The following is a 24,055-nucleotide window of genomic DNA, read 5'->3' as shown; positions in this document are numbered from 1 at the left end:
ACTCTGGGATTTAAGCACCGCTGACCCTCTGGGCAGTACTGGGGGAGTGCTCTACGGGCTGGAAGTACCGTCTTTCGGGTCAAATGTTGAAACTGAAATCCTGGCCAGAATTCGCCAATCTCGCCCGCAGCTGCGATTCTCCAGTCCCGCTGCAATGAATGGAGGTTTAGCTGAGCACCAAGTTCTCCCTTCTCACTGACAGCAGTAGCGGGGCGTGGGAGACCGGAGAATTCCGGCTCCTGTCTGTCCGTGGATGTAAACGATCTCACGGAACTATGGAATTATCCAATATTTACCCCGCAAATCGACATTGCAACGTGATCTGGTCACTATTGCACTCCTGGGCTGGAATTCTCCCATCCTGCCCGCTACTGGAATTTCAGCGGGTGGGTTGCGGAGAATGTGAAACACCATTGACGGTCGGGCGGGAATTTCCAGTTTTTAGACCAGCGTGACCGGAGAATTCCACCCATTTGTCCAAGTTACCTGTGCACAAACTGGCTGCTGCGTTTCCCATGTTAAAAGTTTTAACAACACCAGGTTAAAGTCCAACAAGTTTATTTGATAGCAAATACCATTAGCTTTCGGAGCGCTGCTCCTTCGTCAGATGGAATGGAAATGTGCTCTCAAACAGTGCACAGAGACACAAAATCAAGTTACAGAATACTGATTAGAATGCGAATCCCTACAGCCAGCCAGATCTTAAAGGTACAGACAATGTGGGTGGAGGGCGCATTAAGCACAGGTTAAAGAGATGTGTATTGTCTCCAGACAGGACAGCCTGCAAGTTCAGGAGGCAAGCTGTGGGGTTTACTGATAATGCGACATAAATCCAACATCCCGGTTTAGGCCGTCCTCATGTGTGCGGAACTTGGCTATCAGTTTCTGCTAAGCGACTCTGCGCTGTCGTGTGTCATGAAGGCCGCCTTGGAGAACGCTTACCTGAAGGTCAGAGGCTGAATGCCCGTGACTGCTGAAGTGCTCCCCCACAGGAAGAGAACAGTCGTGCCTGGTGATTGTCGAGCGGTGTTCATTCATCCGTTGTCGTAGCGTCTGCGTGGTTTCCCCAATGTACCATGCCTCGGGTAAGGATGTCCCGATGTCGATGTAAGGATGTCGAACACCGCTCGACAATCACCAGGCAAGACTGTTCTCTTCCTGTGGGGGAGCACTTCAGCAGTCACAGGCATTCAGCCTCTGATCTTCAGGTAAGTGTTCTCCAAGGTGGCCTTCACGACACACGACAGCGCAGAGTCGCTGAGCAGAAACTGATAGCCAGGTTCCGCACACATGAGGACGGCCTAAACCAGGATGTTGGATTTATGTCATATTATCAGTAACCCCCACAGCTTGCCTCCTGGACTTGCAGAATCTCACTCGCTGTCCTGTCTGGAGACAATACACATCTCTTTAACCTGTGCTTAATGCTCCCTCCACCCACAGTGTCTGTATCTTTAAGATCTGGTTGGCTGTAGGGATTCGCATTCTAATCAGTATTCTGTAACTTGATTTTGTGTCTCTGTGCCCTGTTTGAGAGCACATTTCCACTCCATCTGACGAAGGAGCAGCGCTCTGAAAGCTAATGGTATTTGCTACCAAATAAACCTGTTGGACTTTAACCTGGTGTTGTTAAAACTCTTACTGTGTTTACCCCAGTCCAACGCCGGCATCTCCGCATCTTTCCCATGTTAAACAGTGAAGTGTTTTGAGACATTCGATAGTCGCTAAAAATTCTAAATAAATGGAAGTTGTTCTTTCCGAAAACAAATGATCTGGTCATTTATTCCATGGTTGTTTGTGGGAGCTGCTGTGTGCAAATAGCCCATTGTGTTACCCACATTTAAAGCATCTCCTTATTTCTTTCTGTTCCTCTCCTAAGTGTTTTCCAGAGTTGTTTGCTGTTTCAATCTTCGCAATAAACCCCTCTATCAATATTTTCTTTTGTTTTAATTGGTTGCTGTGCTCAGCTGGGGAACTGGACCTCAGCCAATTAAGAGACTTCAGTTTTGTTTAACAGGAAGCAAAACTACCAGATGTCAGCACCAAGCACAGGACATAGACAAGAGCTGCCAGGGAGACCGGCATGTTGCGCTGGGGAGAGCTGAGCCAGAGGCAATTGGGGTCAGGAACCGACAGGAACGGGGTACTTTCACAAGCCATCCCTCTGGGTGAAGCTTTTGAAAATGAGGAGATTGAGCAAATGTGCTGTGGATCTCAGTTCAGTGTGTTCGCCTTGAAGAATAGCAGAGTTTACACTTTGGTCAATGACCAGATAGAGAGAGGACAGCCAGGTAAGCCAGATTAGGGCGTTTGATCCACTTGTACATCGATCGGTTAAGAAACCTTTTGGGGGGAAATCCTATGGCGCGTGAAATTATTTTATTTTTTCAAAGAGAATGCTCGAAATCAGGAAATGGAATAGACCTGGTTTCTATCGGAGTGGAATCATTTGTTTATCTGCCCGAAATATATAAACTAATCCAGTCCATGTTCCTTTCCCATGCACTTGTATAAGCAATTAGTAAAATATTTAAATGTTTTCCAGGAGCTGTAAAGAATAGTTGTACATAAAGACATGTATATCTGATTCACATTGCATGTAAATTCCGTGTTATTAGTTTTCGACAGATTAAAATAACTGGACGAATGTTTTACCCATAGCAGACATTCATTAATGACAAGGCGTTTGTTTTTGCATTTAATAAGTTACAAATATTTAATGTGATTAGTTCACACAAACACCAATGAGTTGCATTGAGATAAATAACTGGTTGTGTTGGGGCTAACACAGGTAGCTCTTCACACTCTCCCCATCTGAACAGTGAACATTTGAGTTCTGTGTTCGTGAGGAGGGTTTGTCACAGGTCCCATTGCATCATCAGCCTTGTGTTGATTCAGATGATGTTTACATGGAATGAGTTTCAGTTTTAACATTCTCGGGTTTTGATTTGCTGCCCTGCTCCAGCATTTACTTTCACTTTCGATTCTGTGACAGAGTATGCCGTGCCTGGAAATGGAAACTTCTGTTAATGGGAATGTGGCGTTTGCTGCCAAATAAACCTGTTGGACTTTAACCTGGTGTTGTTAAACTCCTTACTGTGTTTACCCCAGTCCAACGCCGGCATCTCCACATTAATGGGAATGCGGCAGGGTTTATTTACACAGTGAAGTCCTGTTCCAAGATACACACATTATCCTTTTGCTTTGTGAAAATGTGCAATTCCTGTGCAGTCAGATGGTCGATTTTACTTTTGCATTTTAAATCACATCATGTTGACAAATTTAAAGTTTTTTTTCCCAGAGTCACAGAATCACTACAGTGCAGAAGAGGCCCTTCGGCCCATCGAGTCGGCACCGATGCATGAAAAGCCCTGACCTGCCCACCTAATTGGGCGGCGTGGTGGCACAGTGGTTAGCACTGCTGCCTCACTGCGCCAGGGACCCGGGTCCGATTCCCAGCTTGGGTCACTGTCTGTGCGGAGTCTGCACGTTCTCCCCGTGTCTGCGTGGGTTTCCTCCGGGTGCTCCGGATTCCTCCCACAGTCTGAAAGACGTGCTGGTTAGGGTGCATTGGCCCGAACAGGCGCCGGCATGTGGCGACTAGGGGAATTTCACAGTAACTTCATTGCAGCGTTAATGTAAGCCTACTTGTGACTAATAAATAAACTTTACTTTAATCCCACTTGCCAGCACTTGGCGTGTAGCCTTGAATGTTATGACGTGCCAAGTGCGCATCCAGGTACTTTTTAAAGGATGCCATTTTCAATATTTTTATATCTAGTAAAGAGAAATGTTCAAAGAAAATGACAAATTAAAATCTTTTTTTAATGTCTGGATGTTTTTTCTCCAGGGTGGCACACAGCAATGTCCGGGAGATTGATTTCCAATTCCTGGAAACTCCAGGCCAATCCTGGAGGGTCAGTGACCCGGGGCGGAATTCTCCCAAAAAAGAAAGTGTCAGTGTGAAAACTGGAGTAATTCACGCTGTTCTTTTTTCAGTGGGAGTTGAGAGAAGAATCTCCCACAGTCTGTGCTCTGCAGAGGCCACCAGTGTGAATATCATTACATTTCAGGGTGCGGGGCCTATTCCCACTCGAGAGGCTGAAGTCAGTGCGCTGAGCGGGGCTACTGCGCTTGCGCTGATCTGTCAGCGCCGAGATTGGCCCATGTGCAGTGGCCCCACACTGATGGCCTCCCGATTGCTGGTCAGCTCAATCGCTGGCCAACCCCGCAATGCTAGCCTTCTCACCCCCCCCCCCATGAACCGATCGCTGGCCTCTCCGATTATTCCCGGGCCCAGCCCTGACCCCCCCCCACCCCAGCCAGCTCCGATCTCTCCAGCCCCCACCCCCTCCCCCAGCATTTCCGTTTCTCCAGCAGGCTAACCCCCCCCCCCCCTGCAGCTAACTCCCCCAGCAGCTGTGATTTCTGGCCTCCCTCCTTCCCTGACCGATCCCTAGGCAGCAGGAGCCCCCCCTGCCCCCACCGATTGCCCCACAGGCTCCGCCCCCATTAGGCCCCCACTGCCCATGCCCGGTGAGCAGTGCCAAGGCACCTCCTGGGCATTGGCACTTTGCCCCATGGGCAGTGCTGGGGGCACAGGCTGGCACTGCCAAGGTGCCCATGCCCAGGGGGCACAACCCCCTGAACACGCGACCACCTGGGAGGCCCCGATTGTCCCCCCCTTCACTCCAGTGGGGGTTGGGCTGCTAGTTCCCCCCTCTGGAATCTCTGGACAAATCCTTTTCCTCTGTACATCTTTGGGAATACATACTTGTTTCCACCTGTGTCCAGATTCAAAATGATTTTTCAATATTTCTTACCTTTGGCTAAGTTGGGCTGGGTGTTGGGGGAGAGGGATACATGTGAATGGAAGGGACTCAGTGTACAACAACAACTTGCATTTGTATAGCACTTTTCTTGTAGGGAGAAATCTCAGCTGCTTCGCATATTCGTCACACTCCGGCGCCTGTTCGGGTACACTGAGGGAGAATTTAGCACTGCCAATGCATCTAACCAGCACGTCTTTCAGACTGTGGGAGGAAACCGGAGCACCCAGAGGAAACCCACGCAGACACGGGGAGAACGTGCAGACTCCACACAGACAGTGACCCGGGAATCGAACCCAGGTCCATTGCGCTGTGAGGTAGCAATGCTGACCACTGTGCCACCGTGAGGTCAACAGCATACCAGCACTGCTTTTTCAGACTGGTGCTTTTTCAAGGCCTCTCTAACAAAGGGAGCTCTCCAGCCTATCCTGTGGCTGTGGGCTAACTTTAGTTTTAACGGATTCTTTTCCCACCGCAATCTTCTGCTTCTGAAAAGGATGAGGTAAGTCAGAGCTCTGTGCTCTGATTGGCAGTTCATGACGGGAATGATTTTCATTTGCTCCATGGTTCAAACTGGCCATCATCTGATAGTGAAAACTATATTGATGAAAAAATAATGCCGGGATTCTCCGACCTCACACGCCCCACTGCCGCTGCCAGCGAGAACAGAGAATTTGGCGCTCAGCCGGAGACCCATTCACTGCAGCGGGACTGGAGAATCTCAGCCGCAGGCGAAGTCGGAGAATCTCCAATGTAAGCTTGCCAAATTACACTTCTTCTTTCTTTTAACAGAAATCCACTTAACAGGCAAAGATAAAAGATACTTGCGACGAATAAATAAACTTTACTTTGTTACACTTCCTGTGCTTCTTACATTTTGTATCTTTTTATTCTGCACAGAACTGGTTAAAGAGTTGACAGAGCACAAGATTCACGCCATGGACAGTGGAACTGCGCACATTCTCTATGTTTCTGAGGCAGGGAATGTGTTTTTCAGTAAACTTCAGCGCAAGAAGCGCAGAGTTAATGCGAAGCCATTTAGCATCACCGTGCCGCGGTAAGAGTCCGTTCGGTTGTCGGGGATACTAAGTCATGGACAATCCTTGTTTTACAACATTACTTGTGGGGTTTTGTGCCCTGGAGGAGGGGAATAAAGCTGTGTATACAGGAGGAGGTGTCACTGGAGGAGTGCAGCATAGATTTATCAGAATGATGAACTTTTTAAAATTTATTAGTCACAAGTAAGGCTACATTAACACTGCAATGAAGTTACTGTGAAATTCCCCTAGTCACCACACTCCGGTGCCTGTTTGGGTCAATGCACCCTAACCAACACGTCTTTCAGGCTGTGGGAGGAAACCGGAGCACCCGGAGGAAACCCACGCAGACACGGGGAGAACGTGCAAACTCCACACAGACAGTGACCCAAGCTGGGAATCGAACCCGGGTCCCTGGCGCTGTGAAGCAGCAGTGCTAACCGCTGTGCCACCGTGCCACCTGGGTCCCTGGCGCTGTGAAGCAGCATTGCGAACCACTGTGCCACCGTGCCACCCCTGGGTCCCTGGCGCTGTGAAGCAGCAGTGCTAACCGCTGTGCCACCGTGCCGCCCGGGTCCCTGGCGCTGTGAAGCAGCAGTGCTAACCGCTGTGCCACCGTGCCGCCCGGGACCCTGGCGCTGTGAAGCAGCAGTGCTAACCCACTGTGCCGCCCTGTTGTCTCAAGAGTTAAATTATGAGGAACAAACTGTCGTTGTTTTCTCTCAGAGTTAGAAGGTCAGAATATCAAGAGGATCTGATCATTTGGGTAAAAATAAACTTTATCCAGCGGTTGGGCATGTCTCTGGCTGGGGGGGTCACAGTCTAAACAACTGAGCGAGACACTTCAGGAGTGAAATTAAATAACAGTTTCCACACACAAGGAGCAGTCGAAGTTTGGAACTCTCTTCCGTAAAGGACAATTGATACAAGAGGAATTGCAAGGGATGTGAGGCAAAGGCAGGTTTATGAAGTTAGTTAGTGGGGCAGCTATAATCTTACTTAATGGCAATGGAACATGGCCTGCTCCTGTTCCTGTATGCTTTCTATATTCTTACAAAAACAATGGGAGAATATTGCACTAAGCGCACATTAAGAACAGTTTAAAAAGAATCTGAATCAGGTGACTAGGGGAATTTCACAGTAACTTCATTGCAGTGTTAATGTAGCCTTACTTGTGACTAATAAATTTTAAAAAGTTTATCATTCTGATAAATCTATGCTGCACTCCTCCAGTGACACCTCCTCCTGTATACACAGCTTTATTCCCCTCCTCCAGGGCACAAAACCCCACCATGTCACACTTTGGGATGGATTGGTGGAGCCACGATACAGCAGTTAGTTCTTTTGTGTCTATTAAATGTTTTAATCTTCCTTGTCCAAGCTCCCTCTATAAGCCTGTGCCCAGATAATTCCTCATACCGAGCCACAGTGAGGGTGAAATCTATCAGAGTCACCTCTTTGCCACTTTGCTGTGGGTGGCACGGTGGCACAGTGGTTAGCGCTGCTGCCTCAAGCACCAGGGACCCGGGTTCGATTCCCGGCTTGGGTCACTGTCTGTGCGGAGTCTGCACGTTCTCCCCGTGTCTGCGTGTGTTTCCTCCGGGTGCTCCGGTTTCCTCCCATAGTCCAAAGATGTGCGGGGTAGGTGGATTGGCCATGCTAAAATTGCCCCTTAGTGTCAGGGGGACTAGCTAGGGTAGGTGCATGGGGTTGTGGGGATAGGGCCTTATTGGGATTGTGATCGGTGCAGACTCGGTGGGGCTGAATGACCTCCTGCACTGTAGGATTCTATGGATATCCATCTTGTGTGTTGTTTGTTACTTCCTGTCTTATATTTTCTATCACTTTATCATTCTTCCGATCATGTCCAAAGATGTCCGTGTTGGGTGGATTGGCCATGCTAAATTTCTCCTTAGTATCAGGGGGATTAGCGGGGTAAATACACGGGGATAGGGCCTAGGTGGGATTGTAGTCGGTGCAGGCTCGATGGGCCAAATGGCCTCCTTCTGCACTGTAGGGATTCTATGATCCTATAATTACTGTCTGTAAAACACAGGAAAACATCCCAAGTGCTTCACCAGTGATTATTGAACAGGATTAAACTTGAGGACAAATTCTTAATTAAAAAGGTTGGTCCAAAGCCGTATCCCAAAGGGGGGGAAAGAGACCGGAATTTTACCGGCAGGCCCGACCCGATTCCGGGGGCTGGGCTCGGCTCGGAGAACGGCATTCTCCTTTGGCCTTGGGCGGGATCGTACGGACCTCGGGCGGACGTGCCGGGAAAATTACACCCAGAGTTTTAAGAAATGGGCTCCAGGATTGGGGGGGGGGGCGTCTGAGTAGCTGAAGGCACGGCTGCCAAAGGCGGAGTGAGGGATGAGTAAGAAGGGAGATAATTGGAGGAGGGTAGATTTCGGAAGTTGGAAGGAGTCGAGGCTGTTACAGGTAAAGGGAGGAGTGAGGCCATGGAGGGATTTGAACACCAGGATGTGAAGTTTAAAACCAAGATGCTGCTTAAACGGGATCCAAAGTAGGTCCTCAAGCACCGGGACGGTGAATGAATACGTGAGGATTCAGGCTGCAGATTTATACAAATTGATGCCACTCGAGTACAAATGTGCTCTGGAATGAAGTCCGAGGGTAAATTATTGATTAATGGTTTTGTTTATTTACATAGGTTGCTGAGAGATTTGGCAGAAATGTGCGTTATTCAGGTTGCCTGTGGAAACAGTCACTCACTGGCTCTGTGTAAAGGTAAGGAAATCTGGGAGCAAGTACACGGGAGAGGTCAGGGACTGCTGCTGGGGGTCACTGCAATGGTACCGAACATCATAAACCAGCTACCGGTCTGATAGGTCAGGGCTCATCACACACAGCAAAGCAATTGGAGTTTGACAATAATCTCAGAGCCAGCAGCAAACAGAGAGGAAAAGTCATTGTGCTCCTGCTTGTTGGATTGTACTGAGGGAGTGCCGCACTGTCAGAGGGACAGTACTGAGGGAGTGCCGCACTGTCAGAGGGTCAGTGCTGAGGGAGTGCCGCACTGTCAGAGGGTCAGTACTGAGGGAGTGCCGCATTGTCAGAGGGTCAGTACTGAGGGAGCGCTGCACTGTCAGAGGGTCAGTGCTGAGGGAGTGCCGCACTGTCAGAGGGTCAGTACTGAGGGAGTGCTGCACTGTCAGAGGGTCAGTACTGAGGGAGTGCTGCACTGTCAGAGGGTTACTGCTGAGGGAGTGCTGCACTGTCAGAGGATCAGGACTGAGGGAGCGCCGCACTAGTACTTTCGGAATGCCATATTGTCAAAGGGTCAGTAGTGAGGGAGTGCTGCACTGTCAGAGATTCAGGACTGAGGGAGTGCCGCACTGTCAGAGGGTCAGTACTAAGGGAGTGCTGCACTGTCAGAGGGTCAGTACTTTCGGAATGCCATATTGTCAGAGGGTCAGTAATGAGGGAGTGTCGCACTGTCAGAGAGTCAGTACTGAGGGAGTGCGCACTGTCAGAGGGTCAGTACTGAGGGAGTGCCGCACTGTCAGAGGGTCAGTACTGAGGGAGTGCCGCACTGTCAGAGGGTCAGTACTGAGGGAGTGCCGCACTGTCAGAGGGTCAGTACTGAGGGAGTGCCGCACTGTCAGAGAGTCAGTACTGAGGGAGTGCTGCACTGTCAGAGGGTCAGTGCTGAGGGAGTGCTGCACTGTCAGAGGGTCAGTACTGAGGGAGTGCCGCACTGTCAGAGGGTCAGTACTGGGGGAATTCTGCACTGTTAGAGGGTCAGTACTGAGCGAGTGCCGCACTGTCAGAGGGTCAGTACTGAGCGAGTGCCGCACTGTCAGAGGGTCAGTGCTGAGGGAGTGCCGCACTATCAGAGGGTCAGTGCTGAGGGAGTGCCGCACTGTCAGAGGGTCAGTACTGAGGGAGTGCCGCACTGTCAGAGGGTCAGTGCTGAGGGAGTGCCGCACTGTCAGAGGGTCAGTACTGAGGGAGTGCTGCACTGTCAGAGGGTCAGTACTGAGGGAGTGCCGCACTGTCAGAGGGTCAGTGCTGAGGAAGTGCTGCACTGTCAGAGGGTCAGTGCTGAGGGAGTGCCGCACTGTCAGAGGGTCAGTGCTGAGGGAGTGCCGCACTGTCAGAGGGTCAGTACTGAGGGAGTGCCACACTGTCAGAGGTTCAGTACTGTGGGAGTGCTGCACTGTCAGAGGGTCAGTACTGAGGGAGTGTCGCACATTGGAGGTGCCATTCTTCAGGTAAGATACATTCTGAAGCCCAGTCTAACCTCTCAGTTGGACCACAGGTCCTGTGGTGTGTTTCCTAAGATGAGGAGCTGGGTACACCCTGGCTCCTTCGCTGATATTAATTTGTGAAGGAGAGTAGTAAATGGGAATCAGTTGAAGAAGAACATTTAGACAAAGATAAAGTAAAAAACTGCAGATACTGGAACTCTGAAATAAGCCTGAAAACGCTGGAAATACTCAGCAGGTCAGGCAGCCTCTGTGGGGAGAGAAACACAGATAACAGGTGGAATTCTCCCATCTGGGACTAATGCCTATTGTGGGCGTGAGGTGGGTTTCACGTTGTGGGGACCAGCAGGAAACCACGTCATATATTCCGGCCCCGACCTAATTACTTATGGGCCTGGCAGTCTAATGCTCCCTTCCGTGATGAGGCAGGAGTGACGGTGTGAATCCCGCCCTCATATCCAGGCGCCATATTAATAAGGCGCCTGGCATCACTGGCCCCCCATTGAGGAAAGGAGATGGATCTCCAGGAACACCCTGAGGCTGGAAGATGAACCTCCTCCAGGACAGTGAAGCTGGAAGATTCACCTGATGGATGCTCTTCCCCCCACTCTCTGCCGTGGTGGTCCTGGGTCACTGAAGATCTCCGTCCCGAACTCCAGAGGCAGCCGCAGGAGTTGGGTGGGTGAGTGCTGACATTTGAATACAACGCAGTTCCAGACATCTTCCCAGAAGCGGGATATAAATCGCTTCCACGCCGGCCACCAGCGCCTCTCCCAATTTGCCATCGGGAGCACCAGTAGAATATTCCGTGGGAAATTCACACCAATTTATGTTCTCCTGCCAAATTCTCCCCCTGGCCACCATTGAACCCGTCAGGCAGGGCAAAGGAGGATTCCGTCCAACGTTTCAGGTCAAGGAGATTTCTTCAGAATCTTTCTTCCGTAGATAAAGAATTCCCTCAGCATCATGCTGCCATTGATCTCACTGCAGCTTTTGTCCAAGCATTCCAGAGGTGAGGGTGACTGTCCTCACCATCAACCTGGGACATTCTCTACCCCAGAGCGCAGTGCCTGCCGGAACACTGAACACATTTAGGGAGCAGATAGATATGTTTTTAATTAGCAGCAGGAGGAAGGGTTATGGAGACCGAGCAGGAAAGTGGAGATAAGGCCAAGATCAGCCATGATCATATCAAATGGCGGGGCAGGCTCGAGGGGCTGAATGGCCTACTCCTGCTCCTAGTTCTTATGTTCTTATATTCAGTGCAGCATTTGACAAAGTGGCATCAAGATGTCCTAGCAAAACTGGAGTCAGTGGGAATCAGGGGGAGTTGGAGTCATACTTGGCGCAAAGGGAGACTGTTCTTTGAGTTCAGTGATTCCTGGCCCAGGACATCACTGCCCGAGTTCCTCAGAGTAGCGTCCTTGTCCCAATCATCTTCAGCTGCTTCAGTTATGACCACTCCTCCCATAATGAGGGGATGTTCACTAATTAAATACACAGTGTTCAGTTCCATTCACAACTCATCAGATACTGAAAGAGTCTGTGTCACAGCATTACCTCGAAAACATTCATGTCACACAAGTGCCAGGCAATGGCCATCTCCAACAAGACAATCTAGTCATCGCCCCTTGACATTCAATGGCATTACCATCGCTTCTCGGCCTTTTGGCTAAGATCAAGTGTAGTATGGATCGCCTGCGCTTGGTTGAGGTCATTAGGTTACGCTGAGGCTTCATATGTTTCATATGAAGCAATTTTTTAAAGCGGCATCTCGGCCTTTTGGCTAAGATGCAAATGAGCTCAAGTCTTGGAGGAGGATCCTCCCCCTTCTCCAATCAGCTTGACTCATGTAGATCAGGCCCAGGACAGGGTGGTTTTGGTCTCCCGTCCTGTCTTGTCAGCCTGGATCTGAAATGTCTCAACTTGTTGAGATTCTGAATTGGATTTGATTTGATTGAATTGGAAAAGTATTTAAAAAAAATTACCATCGCTGAATCCCCAGCTATCAACATTCTGGGAATTACCATTTACCAGAAACTGAACTGGGCTAGCCACATAAATACTGTGGCTAGCAGAGTAGGTCAGAGGCTAGGGATCCAGCAGCAAGTAACTCGCCTCCTGACTCCCCAAAGCCTGTCCACCATCTACAAGACACAAGTCAGGAGTATGATGGAATACTCCCCACTTGCCTGGATGGGTGCAGCTCCAACAACACTCAAGAAGCTCAACACCATCCAGGACAAAGCAGCCCTGTTTGATTGGCACCCCATCCACCACCTTCAACATCCACTCCCTCCACCACCGATGCTCAGTAGCAGCCGTGTGTACCATCTACAAGATGCACTGCAGCAACTCACCAAAGATCCTTCGACAGCACCTTCCAAACCCACAACATCTATCATCTGGAAGGACAATGGCAGCAGATACATGGGAACGCCACCACTGCAAGTTCTCCTCCAAGTCACTCACCATCATGACTTGGAAACATATCGCTGTTCCTTCACTGTTGCTGAGTCAAAATCCTGGAACTCCCTCCCTAACAGCACTGTGGATGCACCTACACCACATGGACTCCAGCGGTTCCAGAAGGCAGCTCACCACCACCTTCTCAAGGGCAACGAGGGATGAACAGTAAGGATCTGGTCAGTAATGCTCACAGCTGGTGAATGAATATAAAAAATTATTCGGATAAACAGCAATATGGAGATTGCAGCATTTTACGGGACTAACTTTCAGGGGCTGTTTGTAACATTGGAGCTTGGAGGAGCAAAGACTTCCTGAGCCACGCTCACAGCACGTTTCACAGGACACAACACAACAAGGCAATTGGCGAAAGAACCAGAGGAGAAGATGAGAATTGGTTTAGGGCAGTGGGTTAGCACTGCTGCCTCACAGCGCCAGGGTCCCGGGTTCGATTCCCAGCTCGGGTCACTGTCTGTGTGGAGTTTGCACGTTCTCCCCCGTGTCTGTGTGGGTTTCCTCCGGGTGCTCTGGTTCCCTCCCACAGTCCAACGATGTGCAGGTTAGGTGGATCGGCCGTGCTAAATTCTCCCTTAATGTCAGCAGGATTAGCTAGGATAAATATGTCGGGTTACGGGGATAGGGCCTGGGTGGGATTGTGGTCGGCGCAGACCTGAAGATAAAAATAAAAACCGCTCAGCTGATGAAGGAGCAGCGCTCCGAAAGCTCGTGATTCCAAATAAACCTGTTGGACTTTAACCTGATGTTGTGAGACTTCTTACTGTGCCCACCCCGGTCCAACGCCGGCACCTCCACATCATAAACATAAAGACAGACGTGAATTTCCGCAGCTTTTTTCACAACCTCAGGGTATCATGACGTTTGTTTTTACAGCCAATCAGATACTTTAGAAATGGATTCACTAAGATACGCGGTGACCAATTAGCAGACAGGAAGTTCCCACAAGTAGCAATCAGTCAACACTGATGTGAGATTACCGATGGGTCCTTGGTTTAACATCTCATTCAAAAGACCGTGTGCGGGATTTTATGACCTCGCTCGGGCGAGGCTCGTAAAATCCCGCCCAAGGCCAACGGAGAATATTCCGTTTTGCGAGCCTCGCCCGCCCTGATTCTGGGACAGGCGAGGTCGTAGAGTTGCAGCCAGTGCCTCAGACCCGTGCTTCCTCTGTGCTGTCTTAGGAGCGTCGGCCTAGATAATCCATTCCAGCTTCAGGACCCAGAGCTAGCTGCTCACTGAGCCAGGGCTCAGGCCTGGGGGCCCGCCTGCAATTTCTAAATTCCCCGATAAGAGGTAAACAGCCAAAGGTGAGATTTATTTTTCAACGAGCAACGTTAACAAACTTCTCTCTTTCGTTTCTGCTGCCAGACGGTCGAGTCTTTGCCTGGGGACAGAATACTCGGGGTCAGCTGGGCCTTGGCAGGGTTGGCCACCGGATGCTGCGGCCCCGGTGTGTGGCATCGCTGGCTGGAATCCCCGTAGCCCAGCTGGCTGCTGGAGGAGCACACAGTTTCGCTCTCTCGCTCTCCGGCGCGGTGTTTGGTTGGGGAAGAAATAACTGCGGACAGCTGGGACTCGGGGACACGAAAGGTAAGGAAAATGGAACTCACTTCCTGTGTTTCCACAGTTGTTTCTTTTCGATTATTGCAAAAAATAAGCGCTTACGGTGCAGGGAGATTGGCTGGCTGGCAGAAAACGGAGAGTATGTATAAATGGGTCTTTGTCTGATTGGCAGAATGTGAGGAGTGGAGTCCCGTCGGGGTCTGTGCTGGGACTCAACATTTTACAATTTATATCAATGACTTAGATGAGGGGAGTGAAGGCACGGTCGCTTAATGATACAATGATAGGTAGCAACGTATGTTGTGAAGAACACATGATGTGGAGATGCCGGCGTTGGACTGGGGTGAACACAGTAAGAAGTCTCACAACACCAGGTTAAAGTCCAACAGGTTTATTTGGTAGCAAATACCATACCATTTGCATGTGGTATTTGCTACCAAATAAACCTGTTGGACTTTAACCTGGTGTTGTGAGACTTCTTACTGTGACGAACACATACAGAGCAGAATTTTCCTGTCTCACCCGCCACGGGAATCATAGCGGGAGGGAGGGCACCATTGCAAAGGTACGTTGACCTCGGGCGGGATTTTCCGGTCTCGGGGCGAGTGCGGCTGGAAAATCCCGCCCACAGAGTTTGCAGACGGTTAAGTGAGTGGGTGTAAATCTGCCAGACGGAGCATAATGTGGGAAAGTGTGAGGTTTTCCACTTTGACAGGAAGAATAAAAAAACAGAGCATGACTTAATTGGAGAACAACAGCAGAATCCAGGGTGCAGAGGGATCTGGGTGTTCCAGTGCACGAGTCACAAAAGGTTAGTATGCAGGTGCAGCATGTAATCATGAAGGCTAATGGAATGCTGTACTTAATTATGAGATGAATTGAAAATATAAGTAAGGATGTTATGCTTCAGATATGATGTGGAGATGCCGGCGTTGGACCGGGGTGGGCACAGTAAGAAGGCTCACAACACCAGGTTAAAGTCCAACAGGTTTATTTGGCAGCACAAGCTTTCGGAGTGCCGCTCCATCCTCACTCACCTGGTGAAGGAGCAGCGCTCCGAAAGCTCGTGCTGCCAAATAAACCTATTGGACTTTAACCTGGCGTTGTGAGACTTCTTACTGTGCTTCAGATATACAGGGCATTGGTGAGACCACATTTCGAATACTGTGTGTAATTTTGGTCTTATTTAAGGATGGATGTGAATGCATTGGAGGTGGTTCAGAAGAGGTTTACTGGATTTGATTTGATTTGATTTATCATTGTCACATGTATTAGCATACAGTGAAAAGTATTGATACCTGGAATGAGTGGGTGTCTCATGAGGAAAGGTCAGACAGACTGGGCTTGTCCCCACTGGAATTTAGAAGAGTGAGGGGCAACCTGATTGAAGATCCTGAATGATCGACAAGGTGGATGTGGAAATGATGTTTCATCTTGTGGGTCTGTTTTAAATTTAGGTGTCACCCTTACAGGACAACGATGAGGATTTTCTTTTTCCCTCGGAGAGTTGTGCGTCTTTGGAACTCTCTGCCTCAGAAGGTGGTGGAAGTGGAGGTCACTGAATATTTTTAAGTCGCAAGTAGATAAGTTCTTGTCAAGCAAGGGGATTGATAGGAATGTGCAACTCAACACAAACATATCAGCCATGATCTTATTGAATGGTGAAGCAGGCTCGAGGGGCCGAATGGCCTCCTCCTGCTCCTCTTTTGCATGTTTATACGTCAGACTGCTCTACCTTGGACTCATCCCAAACACCGCTGCCCCTATCCTAAATCACACTAACTCCCATTCACCTGTCACTTCCTGTGCCCTCTGACCTACATTGACCCCTGGCCCAGAAAGTCCTTGAATTTAAAATTCTCAATCTTGGTTTCACATCCCTCCATTGTCTCTGCTCTCCCCATCTCTGTAAACTCCCCCAGCCCCACAACCCTCCAAGATGTCTGTATCGCTCCAATCCTGGCCTCTTAAGTATCTCCAATTTTAGTGTGTGCCTTTAGCTGGAATGGGCTTCCTGGACCTCTCTGCCTCTTTATCTTTCTCTTTAAGATGTTCCTTAAAACCTCCCTTTTGACCAATATTTGGCTATCAGCCCTAATGTCTCCTGTTATGGCCTGGGATCAAATTTTGTTTGATAATTACTCCTGTGAAATGCCTTGGGATGCTTTGCTACATAAAAAGGTGCTATATGAATGCATGTCGTTGTTGCTGCCGTCGCTCCAGTGTGGATACTAACAACAGCTCTCCCTCTGGTGGTAAAAGAGAGAATAGCAGCTGAAGCTCTGCGTGTGAACAAGTGGATTGTGGTTTTGGGTGAATGAATCTGTGCCCATCATCATCTCAGACAGTGTATTCCAGGCAAAGCTCGTGCTCACCGTCTCAGGGCAGCTTTGTTACATATTCAGGTAGAATGCTTACAGCACTGAAGGAAGCCATTTTGCCCATTCTGCTCATGCTGGCTCTCTCTGCAGGATCAACTCAGCTCATCCCACTACCCCGCTCTATAACTCCAGAAGATATAGGAGCAGAATTAGGCCACTCGGCCCATCGAGTCTGCTCTGCCATTCAATCATGACTGATATTTTTTCTCATCCCCATTCTCCTGCCTTTTCCTAATAACCCTTGACCCCCTTATTGATCAAGAACCAATCTATCTTTGCCTTAAAGACACTCAATGACCCGGCCTCCACAACCTTCTGCGGCAAAGAGTTCCACAGATTCACCCCTCTCTGGCTGAAGAAATTCCTCCTCATCTCTGTTTTAAAGGATCGTCCCCTTAGCCTGAGGTTGCGACCTCTCTGGTTCTAGTCTCTCCCACTAGTGGAAACATCCTCTCCACGTCCACTCTATCCAGGCTTCTCAATATTCTCTAAGTTTCAATTAAATTCCCCCTCATCCTTCTAAACTCTATCCCATAGCTCGATAAATGTTTTCTCTCCAGATAAACACGCAATTCTTTTTTAAAAACTCTGAATGAATCTGTGCCCCTCACCGTCCCAGACAGTGTATTCTAGGTCCCTGCTTTAATAAAGTCAGCTCTGGTTCATTTACCAATTACTGGGTGGTTAGTTTGCACCCGTGCTCTCTATTTCATTTGTGTTTTAAATGTGCATAGAGTCATAGAATCATAGAGGTTTACAGCATGGAAACAGGCCCTTCAGCCCAACTTGTCCATGCCGTCCTTTTTTTTAACCACTAAGCTAGTCCCAGTTGCCTGCATTTGGCCCATATCCCTCTATACCCATCTTACCCATGTAACTGTCTAAATGCTTTTTAAAAGACAGAATTGTACCCGCCTCTACTACTGCCTCTGGCAGCTTGTTCCAGACACTCACCACCCTCTGTGTGAAAAAATTGTCCCTTTGGACTCTTTTGTATCTCTCCCCTCTCACCTTAAACCTATGCCCTCTAGTTTTAGACTCCCCTACCTTTGGGAAAAGATATTGACGATCTACCTGATCTGTGCCCCTCATTATTTTATAGACCTCAGCTTCCTAAGCTCCAGGAAAAAAAGTCCCAGTCTATCCAGCCTCTCCTTATAACTCAAACCATCAAGTCCCGGTAGCATCCTAGTAAATCTTTTCTGCACTCTTTCGAGTTTAATAATTTCTTTTCGATAATAGGTTTTATAAATGGTCACAGAGCTAAAATACTAAGATACCATTCAAGAAACTAAATTTACAGGGACAACGCTAACACAATACAACATCACAAATCCATCCTGGAGATCTGAGGTGGGTGGATTAAAGTCTGTTTGATTGACAGTCAGGAATCAGCCAATAGGATAATGAATTGGCCATGGACACATGAGCTGACCAATGGCAGAGCTGTGGGGAGTGGTTGGCTGGAGGTGGATGGTCACTTGATAAAACCTTCAGGAATACATCTGACCACAGTTGGCATCCCTGTTGTTAAATGCACGATGTGGTTAGTACTGCTGCCTCACAGCGCCAGGGACCCAGGTTCAATTCCTGGCTTGGGTCACTGTCTGTGTGGAGTCTGCGTGTTCTCCCCGCGCCTATGTGTGTTTCTTCCAGGTGCTCCAGTTTCCTCCCGCACTCCAAAGATGTGCAGTTTAGGTGGATTGGCCATGCTAAATTGCCTCTTAGTGCCCAAAGATGTGGGGGTTAGGGATTAGTCCTGGTAAATGCATAGGGTTACAGGGATGGGCCTAGGGTAAGATGCCCTTTCGGAGAGTTGGTGCAGACTCGATGGGCCGAATAGCCTCCTTCTGCACTGTAGGGAATCTATGGTAATACACCATTTGCTGCCTCTTTTGCATATGTACAATATTTCTGCTGTGTACCCAAGTGTATTAGAAATACAGCAATAAAGGATTATTTCTCTTTTTCATCACAGTTCGTTATCTCCCCACGTATGTCAAGCTGTTGGAGTGGAAGAAGATAATCTACATATCCTGTGGAGCACAACACACTGCCCTGCTCTCCAAGGTTTGATCCAAAAATACAACAAACATTACTTCCTCAAGAGTTGTAAATATTTGCGTTTCTAAGGAGCTTTTCAGGACATTTACATAGAACAGTACAGCATAGAACAGGCCCTTCGGCCCACGATGTTGTGCCGAGCTTTATCTGAAACCAAGATCAAGCTATCCCACTCCCTATCATCCTGGTGTGCTCCATGTGCCTATCCAATAACCGCTTAAATGTTCCTAAAGTGTCTGACTCCACTATCACTGCAGGCAGTCCATTCCACACCCCAACCACTCTCTGCGTAAAGAACCTACCTCTGATATCCTTCCTATATCTCCCACCATGAACCCTATAGTTATGCCCCCTTGTAATAGCTCCATCCACCCGAGGAAATAGTCTTTGAACATTCACTCCATCTATCCCCTTCATCATTTTATAAACCTCTATTAAGTCTCCCCTCAGCCTCCTGCGCTCCAGAGAGAACAGCCCTGGCTCCCTCAACCTTTCTAAGTATTTTACAACAAACAAAACAATGTGGGAAACTCAGCAGCTAGCTTGCGCACAGCAAGATCCCACAAACAGCCATGTACAGAACAGGTTATACAGCACGACCAATCAGAGCTAACTTCCCGACCAATCAACATTCTTTCCTCATGCAGTATAGATTGCATTTCCCTTTGAAATTTGGTATTCTTGGGTCTGTCCCCCGATGAAAACTTTGACAAAATGTCTCTTTTTTTCAGCGATCCTCAGATAGCAATGTGATAAATGATCAGATTAAATGTAATGTTGTTAATTGTGGGAATATATCGTGCCGGGGGATCGTTTACACCCACCTGAGAAACAGATGGAGCCTTCAATTTATATCTCCGTCATAAAGATGGCACCTTCAACAGCGCAGCACTCTCTCAGTAACACACTGGAGTTAGCAGCATAGATTTTGTGCATGTCTCTGGATTGGGGCTCAAATATATGAACCCCTGACCCATTGACTCTGTCTACATTTCCCGCTGCCTCGGCAAAGCAGCCAGCATAATTAAGGACCCCACGCACCCCGGACATTCTCTCTTCCACCTTCTCCCGTGGGGAAAAAGATGCAAAAGTCTGAGGTCACGTACCGACCGACTCAAGAACAGCTTCTTCCCTGCTGCTGTCAGACTTTTGAATGGACTTACCTCGCATTAAGTTGATCTTTCTCTAGACCCTAGCTATGACTGTAACACTACATTCTGCACTCTCCTTTCCTTCTCTATGAACGGTATGCTTTGTCTGTATAGTGCGCAAGAAACAATACTTTTCACTCTATGTTAATACATGTGACAATAATAAATCAAATCAAATCAAATCAGGGGAGAGAAAGTTATCCACTGCGATCCATTGGAATATCCTTCAATATAACCTGTCAAACCTGAAGGTCTGAAATGTTCATGATCTACCCTCGTCAGGCATGTAGATGTGGGCGGCACGGTGGCACGGTGCTTAGCACTGCTGCCTCACAGCTCCAAGGACCCGGGTTCAATTCCGGCCATGGGTCACTGTCTGCACAGAGTTTGCACGTTCTCCCCGTGTCTGTGTGGGTTTCCTCCGGATGCTCCGGTTTCCTCCCACAGTCCAAACATGTGCAGATTAGGTTGATTGGCCATGCTAAGTTGACCCTAGAGTCAGGGAATTTGCAGGGTAAATATGTGGGGTTACGGGAATAGGGCCTGGGTGGGATTGTGGTTGGTGCAGACTCGATGGGCCGAATGGCCTCCTTTTGCACTGTAGGGTATTCAATGATTCTATGTAGACCAAGGATCCTCAGGGGAATGTTTTCATTGATTAAAATGGACACAGATACCTTGATTGATTATTTACAAGGTAACAATGCCACACACAGGCCCTTTCACAATCTCCAGCTCCATAAATATGCTGTAAAAACATGTTGGAATGGGAGAGCAAAAGATGAGGCTGAGGGGTCGTGGTGTGTGAATGTCACCTGTTCAGGTCCTGAGATAACAAAGTTGCTGGAAGTTAGCACGCAGGTACAGCAGGCAGTAAAGAAGGCAAATGGTATGTTGGCCTTCAACATACCATTTGAGTATAGGGGTAGGGATGTTTTACTGCAATTGTATAGGGCGTTGGTGAGGCCACACCTGGAGTATTGTGTGCAGTTTTGGTCTCCTTATCTGAGGAAGGATGTCCTTGCTATAGAGGGAGCGCAGCGAAGGTTTACCAGGCTGATTCCTGGGATGGCAGGTCTGTCATATGAGGAGAGACTAAATCGGTTAGGATTATATTGACTGGAGTTTAGAACAGTGAGGGGGATCTCATAGAAACTTGTAAAATTCTAACAGAGTTATATAAGGTAGATTCAGAAAGAATGTTCCTGGTGGTGGGGGAGTCCAGAACTAGTTTGAGGATAAGGGAGTAAACATTTTAGAACTGAGGTGAGGAGAAATTTCTTCACCCAGAGGGTGGTGAATGTGTGGAATTCATAGAATCCTAGAATCCCTACAGTGCAGAAGGAGGCCATTTGGCCCATCGAGCCTGCATCGACCACAATCCCACTCAGGCTCCCATTCCCTCCCGTATCCCCACATATTTACTCTGCTAAACCCCTGACACTAAGGCGCAATTTAGCATGGCCAATCAACCTAACCCGCACATCTTTGGACTGTGGGAGGAAACCAGAGCACCCGGAGGAAACCCACGCAGACACGGGGAGAACGTGCAGACTCCACACAGACAGTGACTCGAGGCCAGAATTGAACCCGGGTCCCTGGCGCTGCCAGGCAGCAGTGCTAACCACTGTGCCACCGTGCCGCCCCCACAGAATGTAGTTGAGGCCAAAATGTTGTGTGCTTTCAAGAAGGAATTAGATATAGCTCTTGGGGCTAAACGGATCGAGGGATATGGGAGGAAGGTGGGATCACGATATTGAATTTGATGATCAGCCATGATCAAAATGAATGGCGGAGCAGGCTCGAAAGGCCGAATGGCCTTATCCTGCTTCTAGTTTCTATGTTTCTAAAGATCAAATCGCAGTGAATCCTGTTACACAATCTCCAATCTCCACTAGAGGCAGTTTGGTATCCATGAATCAGAGAATTATAGAATCACACAGCATGGGAGAAGGCCATTCAGCCCATCGTATTTGTGCTTTTTAAATTCTTTTACGGGATGTGGGCTTCACTGGCTAGGGTAGCATTTATTGCCCACCCCTAGTTGGCCTTGAGAAGGTGGTGAGTGAGCTGCCTTCTTGAATCGCTGCAGTTCATGTAGTGTAGGTACATCCACAGTGCTGTTAGGGAGGGCATTCCAGGATTTTTACTCAGTGACAGAGAGGGAACGGCCGATATATTTCCATGTCAGGATGATGAGTGGCTTGGAGAGGAACCTCTAGGTGGTGGTGTTCCCAGGTATCTGCTGCCCATGTCCTTGCAGATGGTAGAGGTCACGGGTTTGGAAGGTGCTGGTGAAGGAGCCTTGGTGAGTTGCTGCAATGCATCTTGTAGATGGTACACACGGCTGCCAATGTGTTGGTGGTGGACGGAGTGAATGTTGAAGGTGGTGGATGGGGTGTCAATCAAATGGGCTCCTTTGTCCTGGATGGTGTCGAGCTTCTTGAGTGTTGTTGGAGCTGGACCCATCCAGGCAAGTGGGGAGTATTCCATCACACTCCTGACTTGTGCCTTGTGGACGATGGACAAACCTTGGTGAGTCAGGAGGTGAGTTACTCACTGCAGGATTCCTAGCCTCTGACCTGCTCTGGTAGCCACAGTATTTATGTGGCTAGTCCTGGTTTGGTTTCTGGTCAATGGAAACCCCCAGGATGTTGATAGTGTGTGTTGATGCTTTGGAAAGGCTATACGATTAGTCCCACTCTGTTGTGCTATCCCCTTATCGCTGCAACTTTTTTCTTCCTTGAAGTATTTATCCAATTTCCTTTTGAAAGTTGTCATTTAATCTGCTTCCACTGTCCTTTCAGGCAGCGTATTCCAGGTCAGAATAACTCGCTAAGTAAAAAAAATAAAATCCTCATCTCCTAACCTGGTTATTCAGCCAAGTATTTTAATTCTGTGTCATCCGGCTCTCCACCCTGCTGCCACAGGAAAAGGAACTGGTTGCAAAAAGGAAGCATTTAGGCTAAGACAAATGTGGGTCCAATACAGGCAGAGTCAGGAGAGTTCATAATGGGGAATAGGGAAATGGCAGAGAAGCTAAATGATCACTTTGTGTGTGTTTTCACGAAGGAAGATGCAGGAAATGTCTCAAATGTAGAGATCCAAGGGACGAGGGAGAATGCGGAGTTGACACAAATTAGTATAAGTAAGGAAGTTGTATTGGAGAAATGAATGGGACCGAAAGTTGGTAAATCCCAGGGACCTGATTATGCATCCCAAGAGTGTTAGAGAGATGCATTGGTGATCATCGTCCAAAATTCTATAGATTCTGCAATGATTCCTGAAGATTGGAAGGTAGCAAATGTCACCCCACTGTGTGAGGAGGGAAGGAAAGAGAAAACAGGAAACTACAGACCTGTTAGCCTTACAACAGGAGCAAGGAAAATACTGGGATCTGTTATAAAGGATGTGATAGAGATTTGGACAATCATGATCCGATTGGGTTTCGTCAGCATGGATTTAGCAATGGGAAATCATTGAGGATGCTGCTTACTAATAAAATTGATAAAGCAGAGTTAATGGACATGGTATATTTGGATTTCTCAAAGGCTTTTGACGAAGTTCCCCACTGGAGGATGATTAGCAAAATGAAACACGTGGGATAGGGGGCAATATTCTGACATGGATTTACGATTGGCTCACAGTAAGAGTTTTAACAACACCAGGTTTATTTGGTAGCAAATGCCATTAGCTTTCGGAGCGCTGCTCCTTCGTCAGATGGAGTGGAAATGTGCTCTCAAACAGGGCACAGAGACGCAAAATCAAGTTACAGAATACTGATTAGAATGCGAATCCCTACAACCAACCAGATCTTAAAGGTACAGACAATGTGGGTGGAGGGAGCATTAAGCACAGGTTAAAGAGATGTGTATTGTCTCCAGACAGGACAGCCCGCAAGTCCAGGAGGCAAGCTGTGGGGTTACTGATAATGTGACATAAATCCAACATCCCGGTTTATGCTAACAGACAGGGAACCGAGAGTAGGAATAAATGGGTCATTCTCACATTGGGAGGCTGTGGCCAGTGGGGTACCGCAAGGATCAATACTTAGGTCCCGGCTGTTCACAACATATATCAATGATTTGGACGTGGGGACCAAATGTAATATTTTCAAGTTTGTGGATGATACAAAGCTAGGCGGGAATGTGTGTCGTGAGGAAGGTGTAAAGTGGCTACAGGAGGATTTGGACAGACTTAATGAGTGGGCAAGAATGTGGCAGATGGAATGTGGAAAAATGTGAGGTTATCCACATTAGTGGAAGGGATGTGCAGATTATTTCTTAAATGGTAAGAAATGAGAAAGCGTGG

The 24,055-nt window shown here is 48.3% G+C and overlaps 1 protein-coding gene and 1 non-coding gene across 2 annotated transcripts in view; both read left to right on the top strand.

Moving 5' to 3' along the window:
• The first annotated feature begins 2,028 nt into the window (after window positions 1-2,028).
• Window positions 2,029-24,055, top strand: part of LOC144486960 (putative E3 ubiquitin-protein ligase HERC4) — a 70,603-nt gene continuing 48,576 nt past the window's right edge. Inside the window, exons 1-5 of the mRNA XM_078205017.1 lie at window positions 2,029-2,291; window positions 5,730-5,886; window positions 8,544-8,620; window positions 13,954-14,175; window positions 18,508-18,599. Of these exons, the coding sequence (XP_078061143.1) occupies window positions 2,084-2,291; window positions 5,730-5,886; window positions 8,544-8,620; window positions 13,954-14,175; window positions 18,508-18,599 (756 nt within the window). The 5' untranslated portion in view covers window positions 2,029-2,083. The remainder of the gene's footprint in view (window positions 2,292-5,729; window positions 5,887-8,543; window positions 8,621-13,953; window positions 14,176-18,507; window positions 18,600-24,055) is intronic.
• LOC144501540 (U2 spliceosomal RNA) lies at window positions 11,754-11,946 on the top strand. Its single transcript, XR_013499132.1, has one exon. It is a non-coding gene; the product is annotated as a U2 spliceosomal RNA (small nuclear RNA).

The sequence above is a fragment of the Mustelus asterias genome, chromosome 1, assembly GCF_964213995.1.
Source record: "Mustelus asterias chromosome 1, sMusAst1.hap1.1, whole genome shotgun sequence".
Lineage (NCBI taxonomy): Eukaryota > Metazoa > Chordata > Chondrichthyes > Carcharhiniformes > Triakidae > Mustelus > Mustelus asterias.
Note: the sequence above shows the minus strand (reverse complement) of the source record. Positions and strands in the feature narration are given on the sequence as shown.